This window comes from Amphimedon queenslandica, unplaced genomic scaffold (genome assembly GCF_000090795.2).
Source record: "Amphimedon queenslandica unplaced genomic scaffold, v1.1 AMPQUscaffold_13123, whole genome shotgun sequence".
Lineage (NCBI taxonomy): Eukaryota > Metazoa > Porifera > Demospongiae > Haplosclerida > Niphatidae > Amphimedon > Amphimedon queenslandica.
Genome location: NW_003546641.1, coordinates 36,061 through 57,555, shown reverse-complemented (window position 1 = coordinate 57,555; position 21,495 = coordinate 36,061). Strand labels below are relative to the sequence as shown.

General features: G+C 36.2%; 4 protein-coding genes across 15 annotated transcripts in view; 1 reads left to right on the top strand and 3 right to left on the bottom strand.

Annotated features, from left to right (window-relative positions):
* Positions 1-7,489, bottom strand: part of LOC100636340 (deleted in malignant brain tumors 1 protein-like) — a 24,025-nt gene extending 16,536 nt beyond the window's left edge. Inside the window, exons 1-23 of the mRNA XM_020001003.1 lie at positions 7,471-7,489; positions 6,959-7,033; positions 6,214-6,369; positions 5,841-6,167; positions 5,474-5,788; positions 5,250-5,426; positions 5,040-5,201; positions 4,828-4,995; positions 4,613-4,774; positions 4,241-4,564; positions 4,018-4,185; positions 3,628-3,786; positions 3,258-3,581; positions 2,884-3,210; positions 2,519-2,833; positions 2,285-2,461; positions 2,075-2,236; positions 1,860-2,027; positions 1,644-1,805; positions 1,272-1,595; positions 1,049-1,216; positions 665-823; positions 509-614 (exon numbers count right to left, since the gene is read on the bottom strand). Of these exons, the coding sequence (XP_019856562.1) occupies positions 509-614; positions 665-823; positions 1,049-1,216; positions 1,272-1,595; positions 1,644-1,805; positions 1,860-2,027; positions 2,075-2,236; positions 2,285-2,461; positions 2,519-2,833; positions 2,884-3,210; positions 3,258-3,581; positions 3,628-3,786; positions 4,018-4,185; positions 4,241-4,564; positions 4,613-4,774; positions 4,828-4,995; positions 5,040-5,201; positions 5,250-5,426; positions 5,474-5,788; positions 5,841-6,167; positions 6,214-6,369; positions 6,959-7,025 (4,577 nt within the window). The 5' untranslated portion in view covers positions 7,026-7,033; positions 7,471-7,489. The remainder of the gene's footprint in view (positions 1-508; positions 615-664; positions 824-1,048; positions 1,217-1,271; positions 1,596-1,643; positions 1,806-1,859; positions 2,028-2,074; positions 2,237-2,284; positions 2,462-2,518; positions 2,834-2,883; positions 3,211-3,257; positions 3,582-3,627; positions 3,787-4,017; positions 4,186-4,240; positions 4,565-4,612; positions 4,775-4,827; positions 4,996-5,039; positions 5,202-5,249; positions 5,427-5,473; positions 5,789-5,840; positions 6,168-6,213; positions 6,370-6,958; positions 7,034-7,470) is intronic.
* An 88-nt stretch (positions 7,490-7,577) lies between these two features.
* LOC109585072 (uncharacterized) lies at positions 7,578-8,236 on the top strand. The gene is made up of 3 exons (XM_020001018.1): positions 7,578-7,613; positions 7,661-7,814; positions 8,041-8,236. The coding sequence occupies exons 1-3, from the start codon at positions 7,589-7,591 to the stop codon at positions 8,174-8,176; spliced, it is 315 nt and encodes a 104-aa protein (XP_019856577.1). The 5' UTR covers positions 7,578-7,588; the 3' UTR covers positions 8,177-8,236.
* Positions 8,237-10,149: 1,913 nt separating this feature from the next.
* LOC100636214 (deleted in malignant brain tumors 1 protein-like) overlaps positions 10,150-21,495 on the bottom strand; it is a 13,759-nt gene continuing 2,413 nt past the window's right edge. For 2 of the 12 annotated variants that reach the window (XM_020001004.1, XM_020001009.1), the window contains 32 exons: positions 17,933-18,097; positions 17,724-17,882; positions 17,500-17,676; positions 17,286-17,450; positions 16,880-17,044; positions 16,673-16,831; positions 16,449-16,625; positions 16,236-16,400; positions 16,027-16,191; positions 15,820-15,978; positions 15,596-15,772; positions 15,383-15,547; positions 15,174-15,338; positions 14,969-15,127; positions 14,747-14,923; positions 14,534-14,698; positions 14,323-14,487; positions 14,109-14,270; positions 13,884-14,060; positions 13,672-13,836; positions 13,463-13,627; positions 13,248-13,409; positions 13,024-13,200; positions 12,810-12,974; positions 12,595-12,756; positions 12,378-12,539; positions 11,354-12,322; positions 11,217-11,311; positions 11,053-11,165; positions 10,843-10,999; positions 10,522-10,718; positions 10,150-10,471 (listed from right to left, as the gene is read on the bottom strand). In XM_020001004.1, the coding sequence (XP_019856563.1) occupies positions 10,303-10,471; positions 10,522-10,718; positions 10,843-10,999; positions 11,053-11,165; positions 11,217-11,311; positions 11,354-12,322; positions 12,378-12,539; positions 12,595-12,756; positions 12,810-12,974; positions 13,024-13,200; positions 13,248-13,409; positions 13,463-13,627; positions 13,672-13,836; positions 13,884-14,060; positions 14,109-14,270; positions 14,323-14,487; positions 14,534-14,698; positions 14,747-14,923; positions 14,969-15,127; positions 15,174-15,338; positions 15,383-15,547; positions 15,596-15,772; positions 15,820-15,978; positions 16,027-16,191; positions 16,236-16,400; positions 16,449-16,625; positions 16,673-16,831; positions 16,880-17,044; positions 17,286-17,450; positions 17,500-17,676; positions 17,724-17,882; positions 17,933-18,097 (6,026 nt within the window). In that variant the 3' untranslated portion in view covers positions 10,150-10,302. Of the gene's footprint in view, positions 10,472-10,521; positions 10,719-10,842; positions 11,000-11,052; positions 11,166-11,216; positions 11,312-11,353; positions 12,323-12,377; positions 12,540-12,594; positions 12,757-12,809; positions 12,975-13,023; positions 13,201-13,247; positions 13,410-13,462; positions 13,628-13,671; positions 13,837-13,883; positions 14,061-14,108; positions 14,271-14,322; positions 14,488-14,533; positions 14,699-14,746; positions 14,924-14,968; positions 15,128-15,173; positions 15,339-15,382; positions 15,548-15,595; positions 15,773-15,819; positions 15,979-16,026; positions 16,192-16,235; positions 16,401-16,448; positions 16,626-16,672; positions 16,832-16,879; positions 17,045-17,285; positions 17,451-17,499; positions 17,677-17,723; positions 17,883-17,932; positions 18,098-18,148; positions 18,314-18,361; positions 18,530-18,576; positions 18,693-21,495 lie in introns of those variants that run through there. The other 10 variants (XM_020001006.1, XM_020001005.1, XM_020001012.1 and 7 more) reach the window with 10 other exon arrangements.
* LOC109585071 (uncharacterized serine-rich protein C215.13-like) lies at positions 19,124-21,489 on the bottom strand. The gene is made up of 6 exons (XM_020001017.1): positions 21,076-21,489; positions 20,927-21,024; positions 20,051-20,163; positions 19,820-19,961; positions 19,573-19,766; positions 19,124-19,490 (listed from the first exon to the last, which is right to left on the bottom strand). Exons 1-6 carry the CDS (start codon positions 21,485-21,487, stop codon positions 19,301-19,303), a joined length of 1,149 nt encoding a protein of 382 aa, XP_019856576.1. The 5' UTR covers positions 21,488-21,489; the 3' UTR covers positions 19,124-19,300.

The following is a 21,495-nucleotide window of genomic DNA, read 5'->3' as shown; positions in this document are numbered from 1 at the left end:
CCATTACTACAAACTTCAACTCTTCCTTCATTAGCATTAGATCCACCAACAAGACGAATGTCAGTGTTATTACATTCAGGCTGTACACCACAAGTAACACCAGCATCTTCAAAATGGCCACAGTTATGAATAGATAGATATGTACAGTTGACAAGGAATCCTTCATTTCCAGTACACTGAACATTGTCCATGTTAATAGGACCAGTACCAGCACCAAAATAGGCATTAGTACGAGCAATAGAAGCTGACAAATAGTAAAAAATCAAACAATAAAATTAAAATAATCTTACTTCCACTAATTCCTAACTGATTACACACAACTGCAGCATCAGCAGATCCCCAGAGATCATCACAGACAGTACCCCATGCTCCATTAATACACACTTCAACTCTTCCTTCATTAGCATTAGATCCACCAACAAGACGAATGTCACTATGGTTACATTCAGGTTGTACACCACAAGTAACACCAGCATCTTCAGAATGGCCGCAGTTATGTATCGATAAGTAAGAACAGTTGACAAGGAATCCTTCATTTCCAGTACACTGAACATTGTCCATGTTAATAGGACCAGTACCAGCACCAAAATAAGCATTAGTACGAGCAATAGCATCTATTACAGTAATTTTTAGTTACATATTATACCCATTAACATTCACATACTTCCACTAATTCCTAACTGTCTACAGACAACAGCAGCATCAGGAGCCCCCCAGAGATCATCACAGACAGTACCCCATGCTCCATTAATACACACTTCAACTCTTCCTTCAGTAGCATTTGATCCACCAACAAGACGAATGTCAGTGTGATTGCACTCATCTGAAAAAAAGATAGTGTTTACAATTAATTTTGCATGGAGTAAAATAAATCTATTTCTTCAAAATGAGAGGTACATATTTTCATTTTGATATCTTCTAAATGATAAATTGCAAATTTTACAATATTGCACTTGCATTTAACATTTATTTTATTAAAAACAATAAGGCCAGCAGTAAGTAAACATTGATTTCCATGCAGTTACACTAATATTAAAATACATCATACTTGGAGCAGCTGCACATGTGACTCCAGCATCTTCAAAGTGATTACAATTGTGATTTGGATTATATGGACAGTCAGTTATAAGTAACTCGTTTCCAGTACACTGGACATCATCTAAGTTGATTGGACCTGATCCTTGACCAAAGTGAGCAAAACTATATGCAATAGCACCTGTAGACAAGAACAGTGAGAGAATCAGTACTTAATACATCATACATAAGCATACCTTCCCATTCATATCCCAGTTGTCTACAGACTACTCTAGCATCCTCATTACCCCAGGAGTCATCACATATAGTGCCCCACCTTCCACCAACACACACTTCGACTCTTCCTTCAGTGTAATTTGATCCTCCAACAAGGCGAATGTCAGTTTCATTACATTCGGCTTCTGAGCAACGAACTGATGCATCCTCAAAGTGAGCACAATTATGGTCTGGGTTGTAGGTACAGTTGACTAGGAATGCTTCAGTACCAGTACACTGGACATCATCCATGTTGATACGACCACTGCCAGCACCAAATGCTGCAAAGGACAGTGCTTGTGCACCTAAATTCATTTAAATCAAAACTTATATTCAGTGAATGCTGTTCTAACCACTTGATGCATATCCTAACTGATTACATACAACTCTAGCATCAGGAGTACCCCATGAATCATCACAGACAGTACCCCAGAAACCATTAATACACACTTCAACTCTTCCTTCTGTAGCATTTGATCCACCAACTAATCTCACTGAACCATGAGTACACTCAGCTAATAATGTAAAATGATCATTATATAGGAATATAGGTATGTGACTATACTTACTTCCTTGTCCTAAGCATTGAACACCAGCATCTTCAGAATGACCACAGTTATCAATTGCTGCATAAGAACAAGCAAGGAGACTGCTCTCACTGCCAGTACACTGTACATCATCTAAGTGAATTGGACCAATACCCTGGCCATAAGTAGCACTACTATGAGCAATGGAGCCTGTAAGAAACAAATAATCAATTCATAAATTAATAATATTATGTAACCTTCATGAGGAAATCCAAGCTGTCGACAAACAACTTGAGCTTCTTCATTTCCCCACAGATCATCACAGGCAGTGCCCCATTCTCCATTCAAGCATATCTCAACACGTCCTTCAGTATAATTCTGTCCACCAACAAGTCTCACTTCACCATCAGTACAATTGGCTATACATGTACATAAAAAGAATAATACTTTACTTTCAATAAACTAACCAGTTCTTGGTACACAGATGACACTTGCATCTTCAGAATGACCACAGTTATGTATTGCAGAGTAGCTGCAATCAGTTAGTTGTGACTCAGTACCAGAGCAGAACACATTGTCCATATTAATGGGACCAGTGCCCAGACCAAAGTAAGCATTACCTATTGCTGCAGCTAGTGATCCATCTAAAATAAAAAATAAATAATAATAACAATGATTCACATAAAGTCTATTATCCATACTGTATCCAAGCTGATTACAGACTACAATAGCATCATTGGTACTCCAGAAGTCATCACAAACTGTACCCCAGGCTCCATTGAGACATACCTCTACTCTACCCTCAGTATCATTAAGACCATTCACTAATCTGACAGCAGTGCTATTGCAACTGGCACTCTGACACATGACACCAGCATCTTCAAAGTGTACACAGTTGTGGTTTGGATTATAAGTACAATTGAATAGGCTAGCTTCATTTCCTGTACACTGCATGTCATCAAGAACAATGGCACCAGAACCCTGACCAAAATATGCACTACCATAAGCAACAGCACCTTTAAAATAATTACATAAAATATCACAATCAAATCAGTTCAGGTCATACCAGAAGAAGGCAATCCTAACTGCCTACAAGCTACTTGTGCATCAGGAAAACCCCAAGAGTCATCACAGACAGTACCCCATGCTCCATTACTACAAACTTCAACTCTTCCTTCATTAGCATTAGATCCACCAACAAGACGAATGTCAGTGTTATTACATTCAGGCTGTACACCACAAGTAACACCAGCATCTTCAAAATGGCCACAGTTATGAATAGATAGATATGTACAGTTGACAAGGAATCCTTCATTTCCAGTACACTGAACATTGTCCATGTTAATAGGACCAGTACCAGCACCAAAATAGGCACTAGTACGAGCAATGGAAGCTGACAAATAGTAAAAAAATCAAACAATAACATTAAAATAATCTTACTTCCATTAATTCCTAACTGATTACACACAACTGCAGCATCAGCAGATCCCCAGAGATCATCACAGACAGTACCCCAAAAACCATTAATACACACTTCAACTCTTCCTTCATTAGCATTGGATCCACCAACAAGACGAATGTCACTATGATTACAGTCAGGTTGTACACCACAAGTAACACCAGCATCTTCAGAATGGCCACAGTTATGAGTAGACAAGTAAGTACAGTTGACAAGGAATTCTTCATTTCCAGTACACTGAACATTGTCCATGTTAATAGGACCAGTACCAGCACCAAAATAAGCATTAGTACGAGCAATAGAACCTATAAAAGTAATTATAGTTACATAAAACCCTTATCCTTAACTTACTTCCACTAATTCCTAACTGTCTACATACAACTGCAGCATCAGGAGCTCCCCAGAAATCATCACAGACAGTACCCCATGCTCCAAAGAGACATACTTCAACTCTTCCTTCAGTAGCATTAGATCCACCAACAAGACGAATGTCAGTGTGATTGCACTCATCTGAATGAAAAGATAGTGCTTATGATCTTAGAATTAATTTTGCATTGTTTTTCAAATGGTACACATATTTTTATTTTAAACAATAAAGTTAAAGTTTTTCAATATTTCACTCCTTTAATGTTATACATTTAACATCTATTTTATTGAAAGAATAGAGCCACCAGTAAAAAGCTATTCATGCACACATTGATTTCCATGCAGTTGCACTGATATTAATATCTTGTATCATACTTGGAGAAGCTGCACATGTGACTCCAGCATCTTCAAAGTGATTACAATTGTGATTTGGGTTATATGGACAGTCAGTTATAAGTAACTCATTTCCAGTACACTGGACATCATCTAAGTTGATTGGACCTGATCCTTGACCAAAGTGAGCAAAACTATATGCAATAGCACCTATAGACAAGAACAGTGAGAGAATCAGTACTTAATACATCATACATAAGCATACCTTCCCATTCATATCCCAGTTGTCTACAGACTACTCTAGCATCCTCATTACCCCAGGAGTCATCACATACAGTGCCCCACCTTCCACCAACACACACTTCGACTCTTCCTTCAGTGTAATTTGATCCTCCAACAAGGCGAACATCAGTTTCATTACATTCGGCTTCTGAGCAACGAACTGATGCATCCTCAAAGTGAGCACAATTATGGTCTGGGTTGTAGGTACAGTTGACTAGGAATGCTTCAGTACCAGTACACTGGACATCATCCATGTTGATACGACCACTGCCAGCACCAAATGCTGCAAAGGACAGTGCTTGTGCACCTAAATTCATTTAAATCAAAACTTATATTCAGTGAATGCTGTTCTAACCACTTGATGCATATCCTAACTGATTACATACAACTCTAGCATCAGGAGTACCCCATGAATCATCACAGACAGTACCCCAGAAACCATTAATACACACTTCAACTCTTCCTTCAGTAGCATTTGATCCACCAACTAATCTCACTGAACCATGAGTACACTCAGCTAATAATGTAAAACGATCATTTATAAGGATACAGTAATATGACTATACTTACTTCCTTGTCCTAAGCATTGAACACCAGCATCTTCAGAATGACCACAGTTATCGATTGCTGCATAAGAACAAGAGAGGAGACTGCTCTCACTGCCAGTACACTGTACATCATCTAAGTGAATTGGACCAATACCACGTCCATAAGTAGCACTACCATGAGCAATGGAGCCTGTAAAAAAGGATTGATTTATAATTTAATGATATTTATTCAACCTTCATGAGGAAATCCAAGCTGTCGACAAACAACTTGAGCTTCTTCGTTTCCCCACAGATCATCACAGGCAGTGCCCCATTCTCCATTCAAGCATATCTCAACACGTCCTTCAGTATAATTCTGTCCACCAACAAGTCTCACTTCACCATCAGTACAATTGGCTATACATGTACATAAAAAGAATAATATTTTACTTTCAATAAACTAACCAGTTCTTGGTACACAGATGACACTTGCATCTTCAGAATGACCACAGTTATGTATTGCAGAATAACTGCAATCAGTTAGTTGTGACTCAGTACCAGAACAGAACACATCGTCCATATTAATGGGACCAGTTCCCAGACCAAAGTAAGCATTACCTATTGCTGCAGCTAGTGATCCATCTACAAATAATAAATCATAACAATGATACAAAAAGTCTAGTACATACTGTATCCAAGCTGATTACAGACTACAACGGCATCATTGGTACTCCAGAAGTCATCACAAACTGTACCCCAGGCTCCATTGAGACACACCTCTACTCTACCCTCAGTATCATTAAGACCATTTACTAATCTGACAGCAGTGCTATTGCAACTGGCACTCTGACACAATACACCAGCATCTTCAAAGTGTACACAGTTGTGGTTTGGATTATATGTACAATTGAATAGACTCGATTCATTTCCTGTACACTGCATGTCATCAAGAGCAATGGCACCAGAACCCTGACCAAAATATGCACTACCATAAGCAACAGCACCTTTAAAATAATTACACAAAATATCACAATCAAAAATCAGTTCAGATCATACCAGAAGAAGGCAATCCTAACTGCCTACAAGCTACTTGTGCATCAGGAAAACCCCAAGAGTCATCACAAACAGTACCCCATTGATAAAACTGACACACTTCAACTCTTCCTTCATTATCATTAGATCCACCAACAAGACGAATGTCTGAATTATTACACTGAGGAGTTCCACCACAAGTAACACCAGCATCTTCAAAATGTGCACAGTTATGAGTAGATAAGTAAGTACAGTTGACAAGGAATCCTTCATTTCCAGTACACTGAACATTGTCCATGTTAATAGGGCCAGTACCAGCACCAAAATAAGCATTAGTACGAGCAATGGAAGCTGTCAAATATACAATCATTAAACAATAACAATATGTTACTCTTACTCCCATCAATCCCTAACTGGTTACATACAACAGCAGCATCGGGTGCCCCCCAGAGATCATCACATACAGTACCCCATGCTCCATTAATGCACACTTCAACTCTTCCTTCATTAGCATTAGATCCACCAACAAGACGAATGTCACTATGATTACAACCTATGCAATAACAGGTGTCAACTATATTCAGCATAGGTGCATGCAGTGTTTTAATGTTTTCTCTTAGGATACAGTGTTAAGCATGAATTCTTTTAAGACTTGTTGTCACATAGTTATGAATTACATACATTCCTACATCATGATCAGCATGTGATGCAAAGGTCATGGTTAATTACAAAAATCATGCATTTTCATTTACAGGCATCATAGATTATAAAATACAGACATTCTACAGGCATACAGTCTACTTTCTACAAATATAAAATTGATTTACTATTATTTGTACATGATAGACTATCATTAGTTAAAATTCAATTATGGTGTAATGTGACATTAAAATACAGACATTATGTATTCAAAAGAGGCACTGTTTGACACAATATGCCATGTTTAATACATCTAGATGATTTTACAAGTATCTTAGCTATTAAACTTTTGTTTGAGAATTAAATCGTATTATAATTATGCAAATTAAGTATAGTGGCCTCTTGGGTGGTCACTGAGTCATATGACTTCAAGTAGTATATTCATTAGTACAGATGAATGGTAAGGCTAGCTACGACATGAAATAGTGCACAAATCAACTTACTCTGTGCATTTACTATCCACAGAATTGAGATTGCAATCAGAAAGATACTCCAGCCACTTTGCCCCATATTGCAAGCTATCAATAAAGAAATTTTATTAAATAGTATACTTGTATGCAAATTTAAGACATGATGTGTACACATTGCAGAAATGCTTTGCTGTTGCTGCATCATTAATGGAGCGGCATGTTAAGTTGCCATAATATCTCTTGATAAGGCTGCATGCATGGACAGATATCAATGCTGAGCAGACATTGCTTTGGTATCCAGTGAGAAAAACAAACCACAATGCATTGCTATTGTGCTCGTTTTTAGTGTGCAAAACTGATCTATTGTGAACATTGGGCACAGTTTCAATGCATTAAACGTTACTACTATTAACGTCATCATGTAATACATGCACGCGCATAGCAAGTCAGGGTTCGCTTTTATTTTAAGGAGATAAGGAGTCATGCGGCAAATGAAAACAAAGGCCACAGGATAGTTTATACAGTTATTTGATATGTTATCTTACCTCTGTGACAAGAGACGCTCTTCTTACACAAAAAATGGCAAGCCCGATCCGCCCTCTATAACGTAAAAGAATGAGCCACGCCCTTGTATTGTATTAATGGAGCCACTCCCTTCGAAAAATGGCTGACTGTGAAGAAGTGAATGGTGAGTATTTCTGAGGCTCTGATCCATTTATTTACCATCTCTGATAGATCCCTCTTCCATTTTGTTTCCGTCTAGTAGTGTCATTAGTAACTGTGGCGGCGGAGGTGGTCTCAGTCCCTCTAATATCATTGTTATTGTAGTTGGAATGCTAGCAGCTGTACTTTTGATGGCTCTGCTGTCTACTGTGGCTCTCTTTTTCGTGTACGTTGCTATTGGTAGTTTTATGTGTACTGTACATGATAGTGGGACTCTCAATTAGAGGTGGGATTGGGACATTACCTGCTGCAACTCAAATAAAAAAATTCTTTCTTGACTTGAAAACACGGGATGCATGTTACTTGCATGCTCAAAGCTGAACAAAATTGGTGGCAACTTTAAATCACTTATGTAAACTTTTGCCTCTATACTTGTGATCCTATTGCTATAGGTTTCGAACTATCAAGTATAGACGAACTAAAGTCACTCCTTTGGGTCCAGTGGAAGCTTCCAAAGCAAAGAAATATGACTCACCACAAAATCACAGCAACATTAGTGGGATTTTTATTGTAGATGGTATAACATGAATAAATAGTAAAACCGATCATTTTGTCATTTTTATTTTTCATGTTTGTCCTTTATATTAATTAACACGGGATAAAAGATTGGTATATAGTCTATAGTCTATGTACATGGTGGTCATGGGCTACATTTGGCAAAATTGACAAGGAGAGAATTCTTCATTTTTATTACATTTTCTGATGCTAATACATGTACTTATGTTGCGTAGAAAGTTTGAATTGATTCTGATTAAAATTGGATTTTTAAAGAGTTTTTTAAGTTGCTCAAAAATTAAGCCAAAGTACCTGTACTATATAGTACAGGGTCACCAGCCAAATTTTGCCAAAATTAGCAAGGAGAGAATTCTTCATTTTTATAATCTTTCTTGATACATATACATGTACTTATGTTGTGTAGAAAGTTTGAACTGATTCCAATCAAAATTAGATTTTTTACGAATTTTGTAAGTTGCTCAAAAATTGAGCCAAAGTACCTGTACTAGGTATAGCAAGGCTGCAAAAGTCGTGGCAGCCATTTTGTTTGGGGGTGAATCCTACTTAGTAACGCTACCGCGTTACTAATAGTACAGGGTCATCGGCCAAATTTTGCCAAAATTGGCAAGGAGAGAATTCTTCATTTTTATAATCTTTCTTGATGCATATGCATGTACTTATGTTGTGTAGAAAGTTTGAACTGATTCCGATCAAAATTAGATTTTTTACGAATTTTGTAAGTTGCTCAAAAATTGAGCCAAAGTACCTGTACTATAAGTACATGGTCATTGGCCACATTTTGGCAAAATTGACAAGGAGAGAATTCTTCATTTTTATTACATTTTCTGGTACATATACATGTACTTATGTTGTGTAGAAAGTTTGGACTGATTCCAATCAAAATTGGATTTTTATAAATTTTTAAGTTGCTTCAAAATTGAGCCAAAGTCCCTGTACTATAGTACATGGTTTTTGGCCACATTTTGCCAAAATTTATAAGGAGAGAATTCTTCATTTTTATTACATTTTTTGAATCTAATACAGAGGCGTATTTAGGGGGGGGGCTGAGGGGGCTTGAGCACCCCCCTCAGGGCTGGGCTCAGAAAAAATTACTGAAGTCCTGGACTCTTGCATCACTACCAAGCCTCTTAACAAAGTTATCTAGCCCCCTTATCATGATTTCAGCAGTTTCCAGTGCTTTAAGGAGCAATCAGAAGTATCAGTAACAGAGCAGTATGCTTGAAATGATTTTGGCCCCACCCGTAATTGACGAAAATGCAGGAAAAGGCCGTTTTACCGCCGTAAAAGTGGGTGTGGCCAAAATCGCGGCGCGCTTCGCGCGCCCTCAGCACCCCCCTTCACCAATTCCTAGATACGCCCCTGCTAATACATGTACTTACGTTGTGTAGAAAGTTTGAATTGATTCTGATCCGAATTGGATTTTTTACGAATTTTTGAAGCTGCTCAAAAATTTACTCAATTAATCCCTGTACTACAAATGAGTTTTTGCTTGTCACGGATTTTGTAGCAATTGAACCAATTGGTTTTTTGCTTGTTTTGGATTTCTTGACAATGGAACTAATGTGTTTTTGTCACAGATTTTGTGACAATGGAACTAATGGGTTTTGCTTGTGAAAAATTTTGTGCCAATGGAACTAATTGGGCCAAAGTCCCTGTACTACAGTACATGGTCTCAGGTCAAATTTTATCAAAATTTACAAAGAGAGAATTCTACATTTTTATTACATTTTCCAATGCATTATACTGTATAGCGGGTATATTCCGTTCAAGTTTAATTTCGTTTTTTTCGTTCTCATTTCTTGTGGAATGAACATTTTCCAAACGAAAAAGGCGTTTCCTTAATGCCACGTGTGCAAAATGGCTGCTCAGAACGAAAATAAAACGAAAGAAAATTTCTAATCCTGCTTAGAACGAACATTTTTCCAGACAAAATATACCCACTATACGGTAAATAATTAGAAAGTGTGAATGATTTACTATCAAAATTGAATTTTGATGAATTGTTTAATTTGCTAGGAGAGAGTTTTCCATTTTACTACATTTTATGACACAATTCTGGCTATTGAAAAAATGGGGGTCTTAGCATACACTTATAAAAAAATTAGTTAATGATTTAGTTAGTAATAATTGTTTCTTGTTTAATCATCATCGTGACCATACATAGGATTAGAGAATTTCTTTTCTGACTCTTCCAGCACAGACCTAAACACTGGACCACTATTAATAGAGTTCGAACCTTTTGTCACTAAATTCTCAAAAACTTCAGCCCCAGTGTTGTACTGATTTTCTCTTTTTCCTCTCAGAACCCTATACCAAACATGTAGAATATTCACACCCCCCACTTTTCTTTAACTTACATAAACACCAGTACTATGACAATGACTCCTATGGTTATCATGACAAGTAATACGACTCCCACAGTAACTCCAACAGTTGTTCCAGTAGATGAAGATGAACTCAGTGTTGCTGATGGTGTAGTAGTGGAAGAGCTGGTTGATCCACTAACTATAACAACTTCTGAAAAAATATTGTAGTTTCCATTTCTTATTCCAGCCTATAAGAAACAAAACAATAATGATAACAATTATATAGGCATTAACTAAATTTTTTTAAATGGCAGAAGCATGTAGACAGTACTTAAAACAGCATGAAATCATAATCCAATCATATAAAGATACCTCAACAGAGACGGTTAGAGCAGTTACTGGTAGCAGGCCAGCTCCATCATTTAGTGTGACAAAGAATGTCACTAATGTTTGGTCATTGGTAGCTCTCTTGTTGGTTGATCCTCCAGACTGTATCCTTGTGATCACCACACATATACTACCATCAGTCCTACAATGAAAATATAGAACTATTGTCTACATACATTATAAGATTGCAAATACTTCATTTCATCTGTCAGTTTTATTGGATTGCAGTCTTGCTTGAAGAATGTGCAGTAGTTCTCTACAATCTCAGCTGTGATTTGCTTAAACCTCTCCTGAGCAGAACTAGTAAACTGGTAATTAAAAAAAATAATTACTATAGCCTAAAACAGATATATACTTACAGTTGCTATACTGTAGTTAGTAAGCAGTGTAGTCATTGTATTTTCAAGAGATATACTTGCTATTGATGAGGGACAAGTAGGAGAAGGAGTAGAGCCTATAGCAATGTAAAATAAAAATTTAATATATGAAGATATACTTGTGATTGTATTAGGTGATGATGAAGATTTGTAGGGGGATATTGAAGATGATGGTGAGGGAGAGGGTGATGTTGTATCATTAAAAGATGGCAAAGGAGATTTATAAGGAGATGGTGATGGAGATTCATTAAAAGATGGCGAAGGAGATTTATAAGGAGATGTAGATGGAGAAAAAGATGGCGAAGCAGATTTAGTAAAAAATCGTGAAAGAGGCTTGGTTAAGGATGGTGAAGGAGATTTATAAGGAGATGGAGATTCATTAAAAGATGGCGAAGGAGATTTATAAGGAGATGGTGATGGAGATTCATTAAAAGATGGCGAAGGAGATTTATAAGGAGATGGTGATGGAGATTCATTAAAAGATGGTGAAGGAGACTTATAAGGAGATGGTGATGGAGATTCATTAAAAGATGTCGAAGGAGATTTATAAGGAGATGGAGATTCATTAAAAGATGTCGAAGGAGATTTATAAGGAGATGGTGATGGAGATTCATTAAAAGATGGTGAAGAAGATTTATAAGGAGATGGTGATGAAGATTCATTAAAAGATGTCGAAGGAGATTTATAAGGAGATGGTGATGGAGATTCATTAAAAGATGTCGAAGGAGATTTATAAGGAGATGGTGATGGAGATTCATTAAAAGATGGTGAAGAAGATTTATAAGGAGATGGTGATGAAGATTCATTAAAAGATGTCGAAGGAGATTTATAAGGAGATGGTGATGGAGATTCATTAAAAGATGTCGAAGGAGATTTATAAGGAGATGGTGATGGAGATTCATTAAAAGATGTCGAAGGAGATTTATAAGGAGATGGTGATGGAGATGCTGAAGTTTTAACAATTGAAGAGGAAAAATCAGAAGACAAAATTATAACTTGACTTGATAATGTCACAGAAGATGATGTCAATACTTGAGTGGAAGACTGCAGCTGTATTGTGGATGATGACGTAACCACAACAGGCAACACTGTTTAAAATAGAGAAATAATAATAATAAATCCTTTAATTGCACATAAACATACATTGGCAGCGAACACCAGCATCTCTTGAATGAGTGCAGTCAGAAGTTATTGAGTCATAAGTACAGTCAATGAGTCTTGCTTCATTGCCAGAACACTGAACATCATCCATGAATATCTTACCAACTCCAGAACCGAAATTATTATTAGTAAAAGCAACAGAATCTATTATTAATACAGCACAATAGAAATAATTATATAAAATCATATTCATCATTACTATTTTCAGAGTATCCAAGTTGCTTGCATACAACACTGCTGTCAGGTGTACCCCAGTAATCATAGCACACAGTACCCCATTCATTGTTCATGCAAACTTCAACTCTTCCTTCATATGCTACAGAACCACCAACTAACCTCAACTGACCATTAGTACATGGAGCTACAGCATAAAAGAAATAATTTAAAATAGCTAAAGATATTATTAACACAAACCTTGACAGGTGACTCCAGCATCATCAGAATGACCACAGTTACTAGTACCCAGTATTGAACTAGGACAGTATATTAGTTTAGTATATGAAGAACTGCAAGCTACATCATCCATCCATATCTTACCACTACCAGCACCAAAATGAGCACTAGAATGAGCAATACCATCTAAAATTTATAGATCTACATAAATTTAGAAAACTTTATGACATCTTACACCCAGCATAAGAATATCCCAATTGTTTACACACAACAGTAGCATCATTAGAGTCCCAATAATCATCACAGACGGTGCCCCATATTCCATTAATGCATATTTCGACTCTTCCTTGATATTGATTGGACCCACCAACTAATCTAACATCACCATAAGTACAATTCACAGTTGAATTAACTGTAAACAGAATGATTATAACTAAATCAAAACTACATGTAGCTAACCAAGGCATCTTATACCAGCATCTTGACTGTGACTACAATAGCTACCAGCAGAAGCCTTGCTGCAGTTACTAAATGTTAGTTCATTTCCAGTGCATGCAACATTGCGATACAGTATAGGGCCAGTACCAGAACCAAACTTAGCAGATGAATAGGCAATGGCTCCTAAAGAAGTAACAAAACTTAAGTATATCTAATATCAATAATATTAGGAAAACCTTCTGTTAGATATCCCAATTGACGACAAGCTACTTGAGCATCAGTTGCTCCCCAAGAATTATGACAAATTGTTCCCCAATTATTATTCAAACAATATTCTACTCTTCCTTCCTGAGGAACATTAGTATTTCCTGCTAGCCTGATCTGCCCATTAGTACATGGAGCTAGAAATACAAAAGTACAATATTGCTATTGAAAAGGTTCATACCTTGACAGGTAACTCCAGCATCATCAGAATGACCACAGTTACTAGTACCCAGTACTGAGCTAGGACAGTATATTAGTTTAGTATATGAAGAACTGCAAGCTACATCATCCATCCATATCTTACCACTACCAGCACCAAAATGAGCACTGGAATAAGCAATACCGTCTACATAAATTATTTAACTTTAAAAATAAAATGGAATGACATCTTACATCCAGCATAAGAATATCCCAATTGTTTACACACAACAGTAGCATCAGTAGAGTCCCAATAATCATCACAGACAGTACCCCATATTCCATTAATACATATTTCAACTCTTCCTTGATATTGACTAGATCCACCAACTAATCTAACGTCACCATAAGTACAATTCACAGTTGAATTGACTGTAGATAAAAATCATTATGAGTATGTGACTATAATTCACAGCTAACCAAGGCATCTTATGCCAGCATCTTGACTGTGACTACAATAGCCTCCAGCAGAAGCCTTGCTGCAGTTACTAAGTGCTAGTTCATTTCCAGTGCATGCAACATTGCGATACAGTATAGGGCCAGTACCAGAACCAAACTTAGCAGATGAATAGGCAATGGCTCCTAAAGAAGGAAAAAAACTAAAACTCACTATACAGTTTTGAATTTTGCAAACCTTCTGTTAGATATTCCAATTGACGACAAGCTACTTGAGCATCAGTTGTTCCCCAAGAATTATGACAAATTGTTCCCCAATTATTATTCAAACAATATTCTACTCTTCCTTCCTGAGGAACATTAGTATTTCCTACTAGTCTGATCTGCCCATTAGTACATGGAGCTAGAAATACAAAAGTACAATATTGCTATTGAAAAGGTCCCCATACCTTGACAGCTGACTCCAGCATCATCAGAATGACCACAGTTACTAGTACCCAGTATTGAACTAGGACAGTATATTAGTTTAGTATATGAAGAACTGCAAGCTACATCATCCATCCATATCTTACCACTACCAGCACCAAAATGAGCACTGGAATAAGCAATACCGTCTAAAATATTATGTGGAAAGATTAAACTTATTTAATCATTTATCTTACTTCCACTATAGCTATAACCAAGCTGTTTACACACAACGGTAGCATCATTAGAGTCCCAATAATCATCACAGACAGTACCCCATATTCCATTAATACATATTTCAACTCTTCCTTGATATTGATTAGACCCACCAACTAATCTAACATCACCATAAGTACAATTCACAGTTGAATTAACTATGAATAAAATTCATTAAAAATGCTAAGAAAGAGTGTACATACCAAAACATCTCACACCAGCATCTTGTGAATGTGAACAACTTGATCCAGAACTTTTACTACATGCACTTATAGTAGTTTCACTTCCACTGCATCCAACAGAAGTGTAATATATTGGGCCAGTACCTGAATCAAACTTAGCTGAATTATATGCAACAGCCCCTAAAATTGAAAGCATTTATTTTAAATCATAATAAAACTATACTACCTGTTGTTGGATATCCTAGTTGATAACAAGCTACTTGAGCATCAACTGCTGACCAAGAATTATGACATATTGTTCCCCAATTATTATCCAAACAATATTCTACTCTTCCTTCCTGAGGAACATTAGTATTTCCTGCTAGCCTGATCTGTCCATTAGTACATGGAGCTACAAATACAAAAGTACAACATTGCTATTGAAAAGGTTCATACCTTGACAAGTGACTCCAGCATCATCAGAATGACCACAGTTACTAGTGCCCAGTATTGAACTAGGACAGTATATTAGTTTAGTATATGAAGAACTGCAAGCTACATCATCCATCCATATCTTGCCACTACCAGCACCAAAATGAGCACTGGAATAAGCAATACCGTCTAAAATATTATGTGGAAAGATTAAACTTATTTAATCATTTATCTTACTTCCACTATAGCTATAGCCAAGCTGTTTACACACAACAGTAGCATCATTGGAGTCCCAATAATCATCACAGACAGTACCCCATATTCCATTAATACATACTTCAACTCTTCCTTGATATTGATTAGATCCACCAACTAATCTAACATCACCATAAATACAGTTTACACTTGAATTAACTATAAATAAAATTTATTAATAAAATGCTAAAACATTATAAACATACCAAAACATCTCACACCAGCATCATATGAATGGGAACAACTTGATCCAGAACTTTTACTACATGCACTTAGAGTAGTTTCACTTCCACTGCAACCAAAATAACGCCAATATACTGGACCAGTGCCAGAACCAAATTTAGCTGAACTATAAGCAATAGCTCCTAGTATCATGAGTAACAACTATGTACTACATAATGCTATCTGCTAACCAGTTGTTAGATATCCTAACTGATAACAAGCTACTTGAGCATCAGTTGCTCCCCAGGAGCTATCACATATTGTTCCCCAGTTATTATTCAAACAATATTCTACTCTTCCTTCCTGAGGAACATTAGTATTTCCTACTAGTCTGATCTGTCCATCAGTGCATGGAGCTACAAATACAAAAGTACAATATTGCTATTGAAAAGGTCCATACCTTGACAACTCACTCCAGCATCATCAGAATGACCACAGTTACTAGTACCCAGTATTGAACTAGGACAGTTTATTAGTTTATTGTATGAAGAACTGCAAGCTACATCATCCATCCATATCTTACCACTACCAGCACCAAAATGAGCACTGGAATAAGCAATACCATCTAAAAAATTGTGAGGAGAGATTAGAATTATTTAAATCATTATCTCACATCCACTGTAGCTATAACCAAGCTGTTTACACACAACAGTAGCATCATTGGAGTCCCAATAATCATCACAGACAGTGCCCCATATTCCATTAATACATATTTCAACTCTTCCTTGATATTGATTGGACCCGCCAACTAATCTGACATCACCATAAGTACAGTTCACAGTTGAATTAACTATAAATAAAATTCATTAGTAAAATGCTAAAAAATGATGTACATACCAGAACATCTCACACCAGCATCATATGAATGGGAACAACTTGATCCAGAACTTTTACTACATGCACTTAGAGTAGTTTCACTCCCACTGCAACCAAAATAACGATAATATACTGGACCAGTGCCAGAACCAAATTTAGCTGAACTATAAGCAATAGCTCCTAGTATCATCAATAACAACTATGTACTACAAAATGCTATCTACTAACCAGTTGTAAGATATCCTAACTGATAACAAGCTACTTGAGCATCAGTTGCTCCCCAGGAACTATCACATATCGTTCCCCAATTATTATTCAAACAATATTCTACTCTTCCTTCCTGAGGAACATTAGTATTTCCTACTAGCCTGATCTGTCCATTAGTACATGGAGCTACAAATACAAAAGTACAATACCGTATAGGGGATATATTTCCCAGGGAAAATATTTCACAGAAATCACCTTTTAACCTATTCACAAGAAAAATTTTTGTGTTTTTCTTGTACTAATCATTATTAGTATGATAAAAAATAATTTTCACGAATTTTTTAAAACCGTGAAATTAGTGAAATTAAATCACCATGAAATATACGCCCTATATGGTAATTGCTATTGAAAAGGTTAATATTCTTACCTTGACAGCTGACTCCAGCATCATCAGAATGACCACAGTTACTAGTACCCAGTATTGAACTAGGACAGTATATTAGTTTAGTATATGAAGAACTGCAAGCTACATCATCCATCCATATCTTGCCACTACCAGCACCAAAATGAGCACTGGAATAAGCAATACCATCTAAAAAAATTATGTGGAAAGATTAAACTTATTTAATCATTTGTCTTACTTCCACTATAGCCATAACCAAGCTGTTTACACACAACAGTAGCATCATTAGAGTCCCAATAATCATCACAGACAGTACCCCATATTCCATTAATACATACTTCAACTCTTCCTTCATACTGATTAGATCCACTGGTTAATCTGACATCACCATAAGTACAATTCACAGTTGAATTAACTATAAATTAAGTTTATTAATAAAATGCTAAAAAATCATGAACATACCAAGGCATCTCACACCAGCATCATATGAATGGGAACAACTTGATCCAGAACTTTTACTACATGCACTTAGAGTAGTTTCACTTCCACTGCATCCAAAATAACGCCAATATACTGGACCAGTGCCAGAACCAAATTTAGCTGAACTATAAGCAATAGCTCCTAGTATCATTAGTAACAACTGTACAATGCAACAAAACTATAATACTGACCTGTTGTAAGATATCCTAACTGATAACAAGCTACTTGAGCATCAGTTGCTCCCCAGGAGCTATCACATATTGTTCCCCAATTATTATTCAAACAATATTCTACTCTTCCTTCCTGAGGAACATTAGTATTTCCTGCTAGCCTGATCTGCCCATTAGTACATGGAGCTATTAAAAGTATCATTAAATGTACAAACTGAATTAGGTAGCTCTACATACCTTCACAGCCAACCCCAGCATCTTCAGAATGTGAGCAAGTTGTACCAAAGATTGAACTGGAAGTACAAGCAAGGAGAAATGTTTCAGTTCCAGCACAAGCCACATTCTCAATGGCTATAGTACCATTACCTTGACCAAAGTATGCACTACCATAAGGCTTGGCATCTAAAAATTTACTTAAGGCAATATCCTTTGAATCTCACTTATTCTTACTTCCAGAATATGCATATCCTAGTTGCTTGCATACTACAGTAGCATCAGGAGCTCCCCAACCATCATCACAGACACTGTGCCAGCTACCATTTATACAAACTTCAACCCTCCCCTCATATTGGTCACTGCCTCCAACAAGCCTTATGTCACCATGAGTACATCCAGAGACTACATAACATATATAGACAGCATAACAATAATATGTTAACCTGTACCTTCGATAGAGGACATCAAGAGAATCAATAATCCATACAGTAGAAGCATCATTAGCTTTGTTTATTCTTCTCTTGTTGGAAATGATCCAGCTTATCAGATAGTGCATAGTAAATCCCCCACATTCCACAGATGACATGCATACACAAAGCACATGCCAGTACATGCATACATGCATACAATACAGGATGCATTGCAGAGTATGAAATAACTGTCTCACATTCCATCCTTACCACAACATAGGCACTACAGTAATTAACTTAGAAATAATAGTAAGACAGCCCACGGCAAGGACTCTCCCTCATAACTAATAAGTATGCTAATCAGCTATCATTTATTATACACACATAAAGCAAAATTTGCATAAGCACTACTATGATTATCTCTGCTTCACTACATACATAGATCTACACTGAGCAAGTAGTCTAGCATCGTTAGTAAGCAGTATCTTTTTCTTTTCAAAAACTGCACTGTGACCATGAACGAAATTTAATTTTTGATGTTCATGCTTTTAAAAATCAAGGGACAAAACTGTGACCATGAACGAAATTTAATTTTTGATGTTCATGCTTTTAAAAATCAAGGGACAAAAGTTACAAAGGATGTAACACAATAAAATAATTTACATAATAAAGGGTAGCTATGCTAGTTCAGGTGCATTAAATTTTGTAGAAGCATTAACAGTATCTCTTATTATCACAATTAAACAGCTTATTCTATTAATTATTAGTTCATATGCTCATATCCATCATCCTCATCAAGTTGACCATACAGAGGGTTACTGAAGGTAGCCTTTTCAGATTCCTCATAAACAGATTTTAGCACAGTATTGCCACCATAGCGATTGTTAGTAGTTGCATCTGCAAACGTTGCTCCATCAATATTGTATTTACTAGCACGTCTTCCCTTCAGAATCCTATAAAATACAAATCAGATGGAATTCATTTTAAAATATTTTACAATCTCACACTAGTTTAATGTTAATGGAAATAACTTACATAAACACCAGTACTATGACCACAACTCCTATCGTTATCATTACTAGTAATACAACTCCTACAGCAACTCCAACAGTTGTTCCAGTAGATGAAGATGAACTCAGTGTTGCTGATGGTGTCATGGAAGAGCTGGCTGATCCACTAACTAAATAAACTCTAGTGAAACTATTATAGTTTCCATTGCGTATGCCAGCCTATAAAAATGAAGCATAATTATAGGAGCTAGTAGATAGTGATAATTATGTACTTCAACAGAGACGGTCAGAGCAGTTACTGGTAGTAGGTCTGCTCCATCATTTAGTGTGACAAAGAAAGTAACTAATGTTTGGTCATTGGTTGATCCTCCAGACAGTATCCTGGTGATCACCACACATACACTACCATCAGTCCTACAATGAAAATACATTAAAATTTTCAGTGTCCAGTATGTAGCCCAAGTCGTAGTTCAATTGCTATATATATTTATATATTTACATACTTTGTAGTGTCTGTGAGTTTTATTGGATTGCAGTCTTGCTTGAAGTATGTGCAGTAGTTATGTACAATCTCAGCTGTGATTTGCTTAAACCTCTCCTGAGCAGAACTAGTGAACTGTCAAATGAACAAAGGAACCAATTAGAAACTGTTAACTAAAAATCCCTCAACTCAAGAACTTAGCCAATTTTAGACACAAAGTCAAGTATATGTACAAACACAAATAGGTGTATATGCATTAGTAAATGTGATAAAAATTAAGACTTCTCTCAGAGCCATTTTTGACAAATACCCTGATTATTATTTGATTTTTGAGAAACTTAAAAAATTCATAAAAAATCTAATTTCAATAGGAATCTGTTAAAACTTTCTACGCAACATAAGTACATGTATTTGCATCAGAAAAAATTATAAAAATGAAAAAATTTCTCCTTGTCAATTTTGATGAAATTTGGCCCGAGACCCTGTACTGTAGTACAGGGACTTTGGCCTGATTTTGGAGCAACTTCAAAAATTTATAAAAAATTCAATTTTGATCAGAATCAATTCAAACTTTTACACAACATAAAAACATGTATTTCCATCAGAAAAAAATTATAAAAATGGAGAAATTTTTTCTTATCAATTTTGATAAAATTTGGCCCAGGACCATGTACTGTAGTACTGGAACTTTGGCCTGATTTTGGAGCAACTTTTAAAATTTATAAAATTTTAATTGGAACTTGTCTAAACATCTTACAGAACATACTGTAAAAGGTATATGAAGTAATTCATTCATAGCCACTTTTGACAAAATACTATGTACTTATAGTCCTCAGAACATGGTTTTCATGACAAATGGTGAAAAAATGAATTCTCAATTTTTATCACAATTTCTTACTGTTGCTATACTATAATTGGTAAGCAATAAAGTGATAGTGTTTTGAAGAGATACACTTGCTATTGTTGAGGGACAAGTAGGAGAAGGAACAATTGAACCTAAAAATAAAACAACAATAAATAAATAACAGCAATTCTTGTTAATAATACTTGTAATGCTAGTTGATGTTCTGGTTTCAGAAGTGGTAGAGATGAGCAACCGAGAAGAAGAAGAATGGATGGATGATGAAGGAGAAGGAGTAAGTGAAGAAGATTTATAAGAGGTTGGTGAAGAAGATGGTAAAGGAGATACTGAAGGTAAATGTGAGGAGGAGAGTGAGGGAGTTGGTGAAGGAGATTTATAGGAAGAAGAAGGTGAAGGAGATAATGGAGTTGATGAAGGAGATGGAGATGGGGACAATGAAGATGATGGTGAAGGAGAGCTAAAAGATGACAAAACTGAAGTTTTGATGACTGAAGATGATGTCATCGAAGATGAAATCACAGATGATGATGTCACAGATGATGATGGCATAACAGATGATGATGTCATAGAAGATGACATCACAGATGATGATGCCATGGAAGATG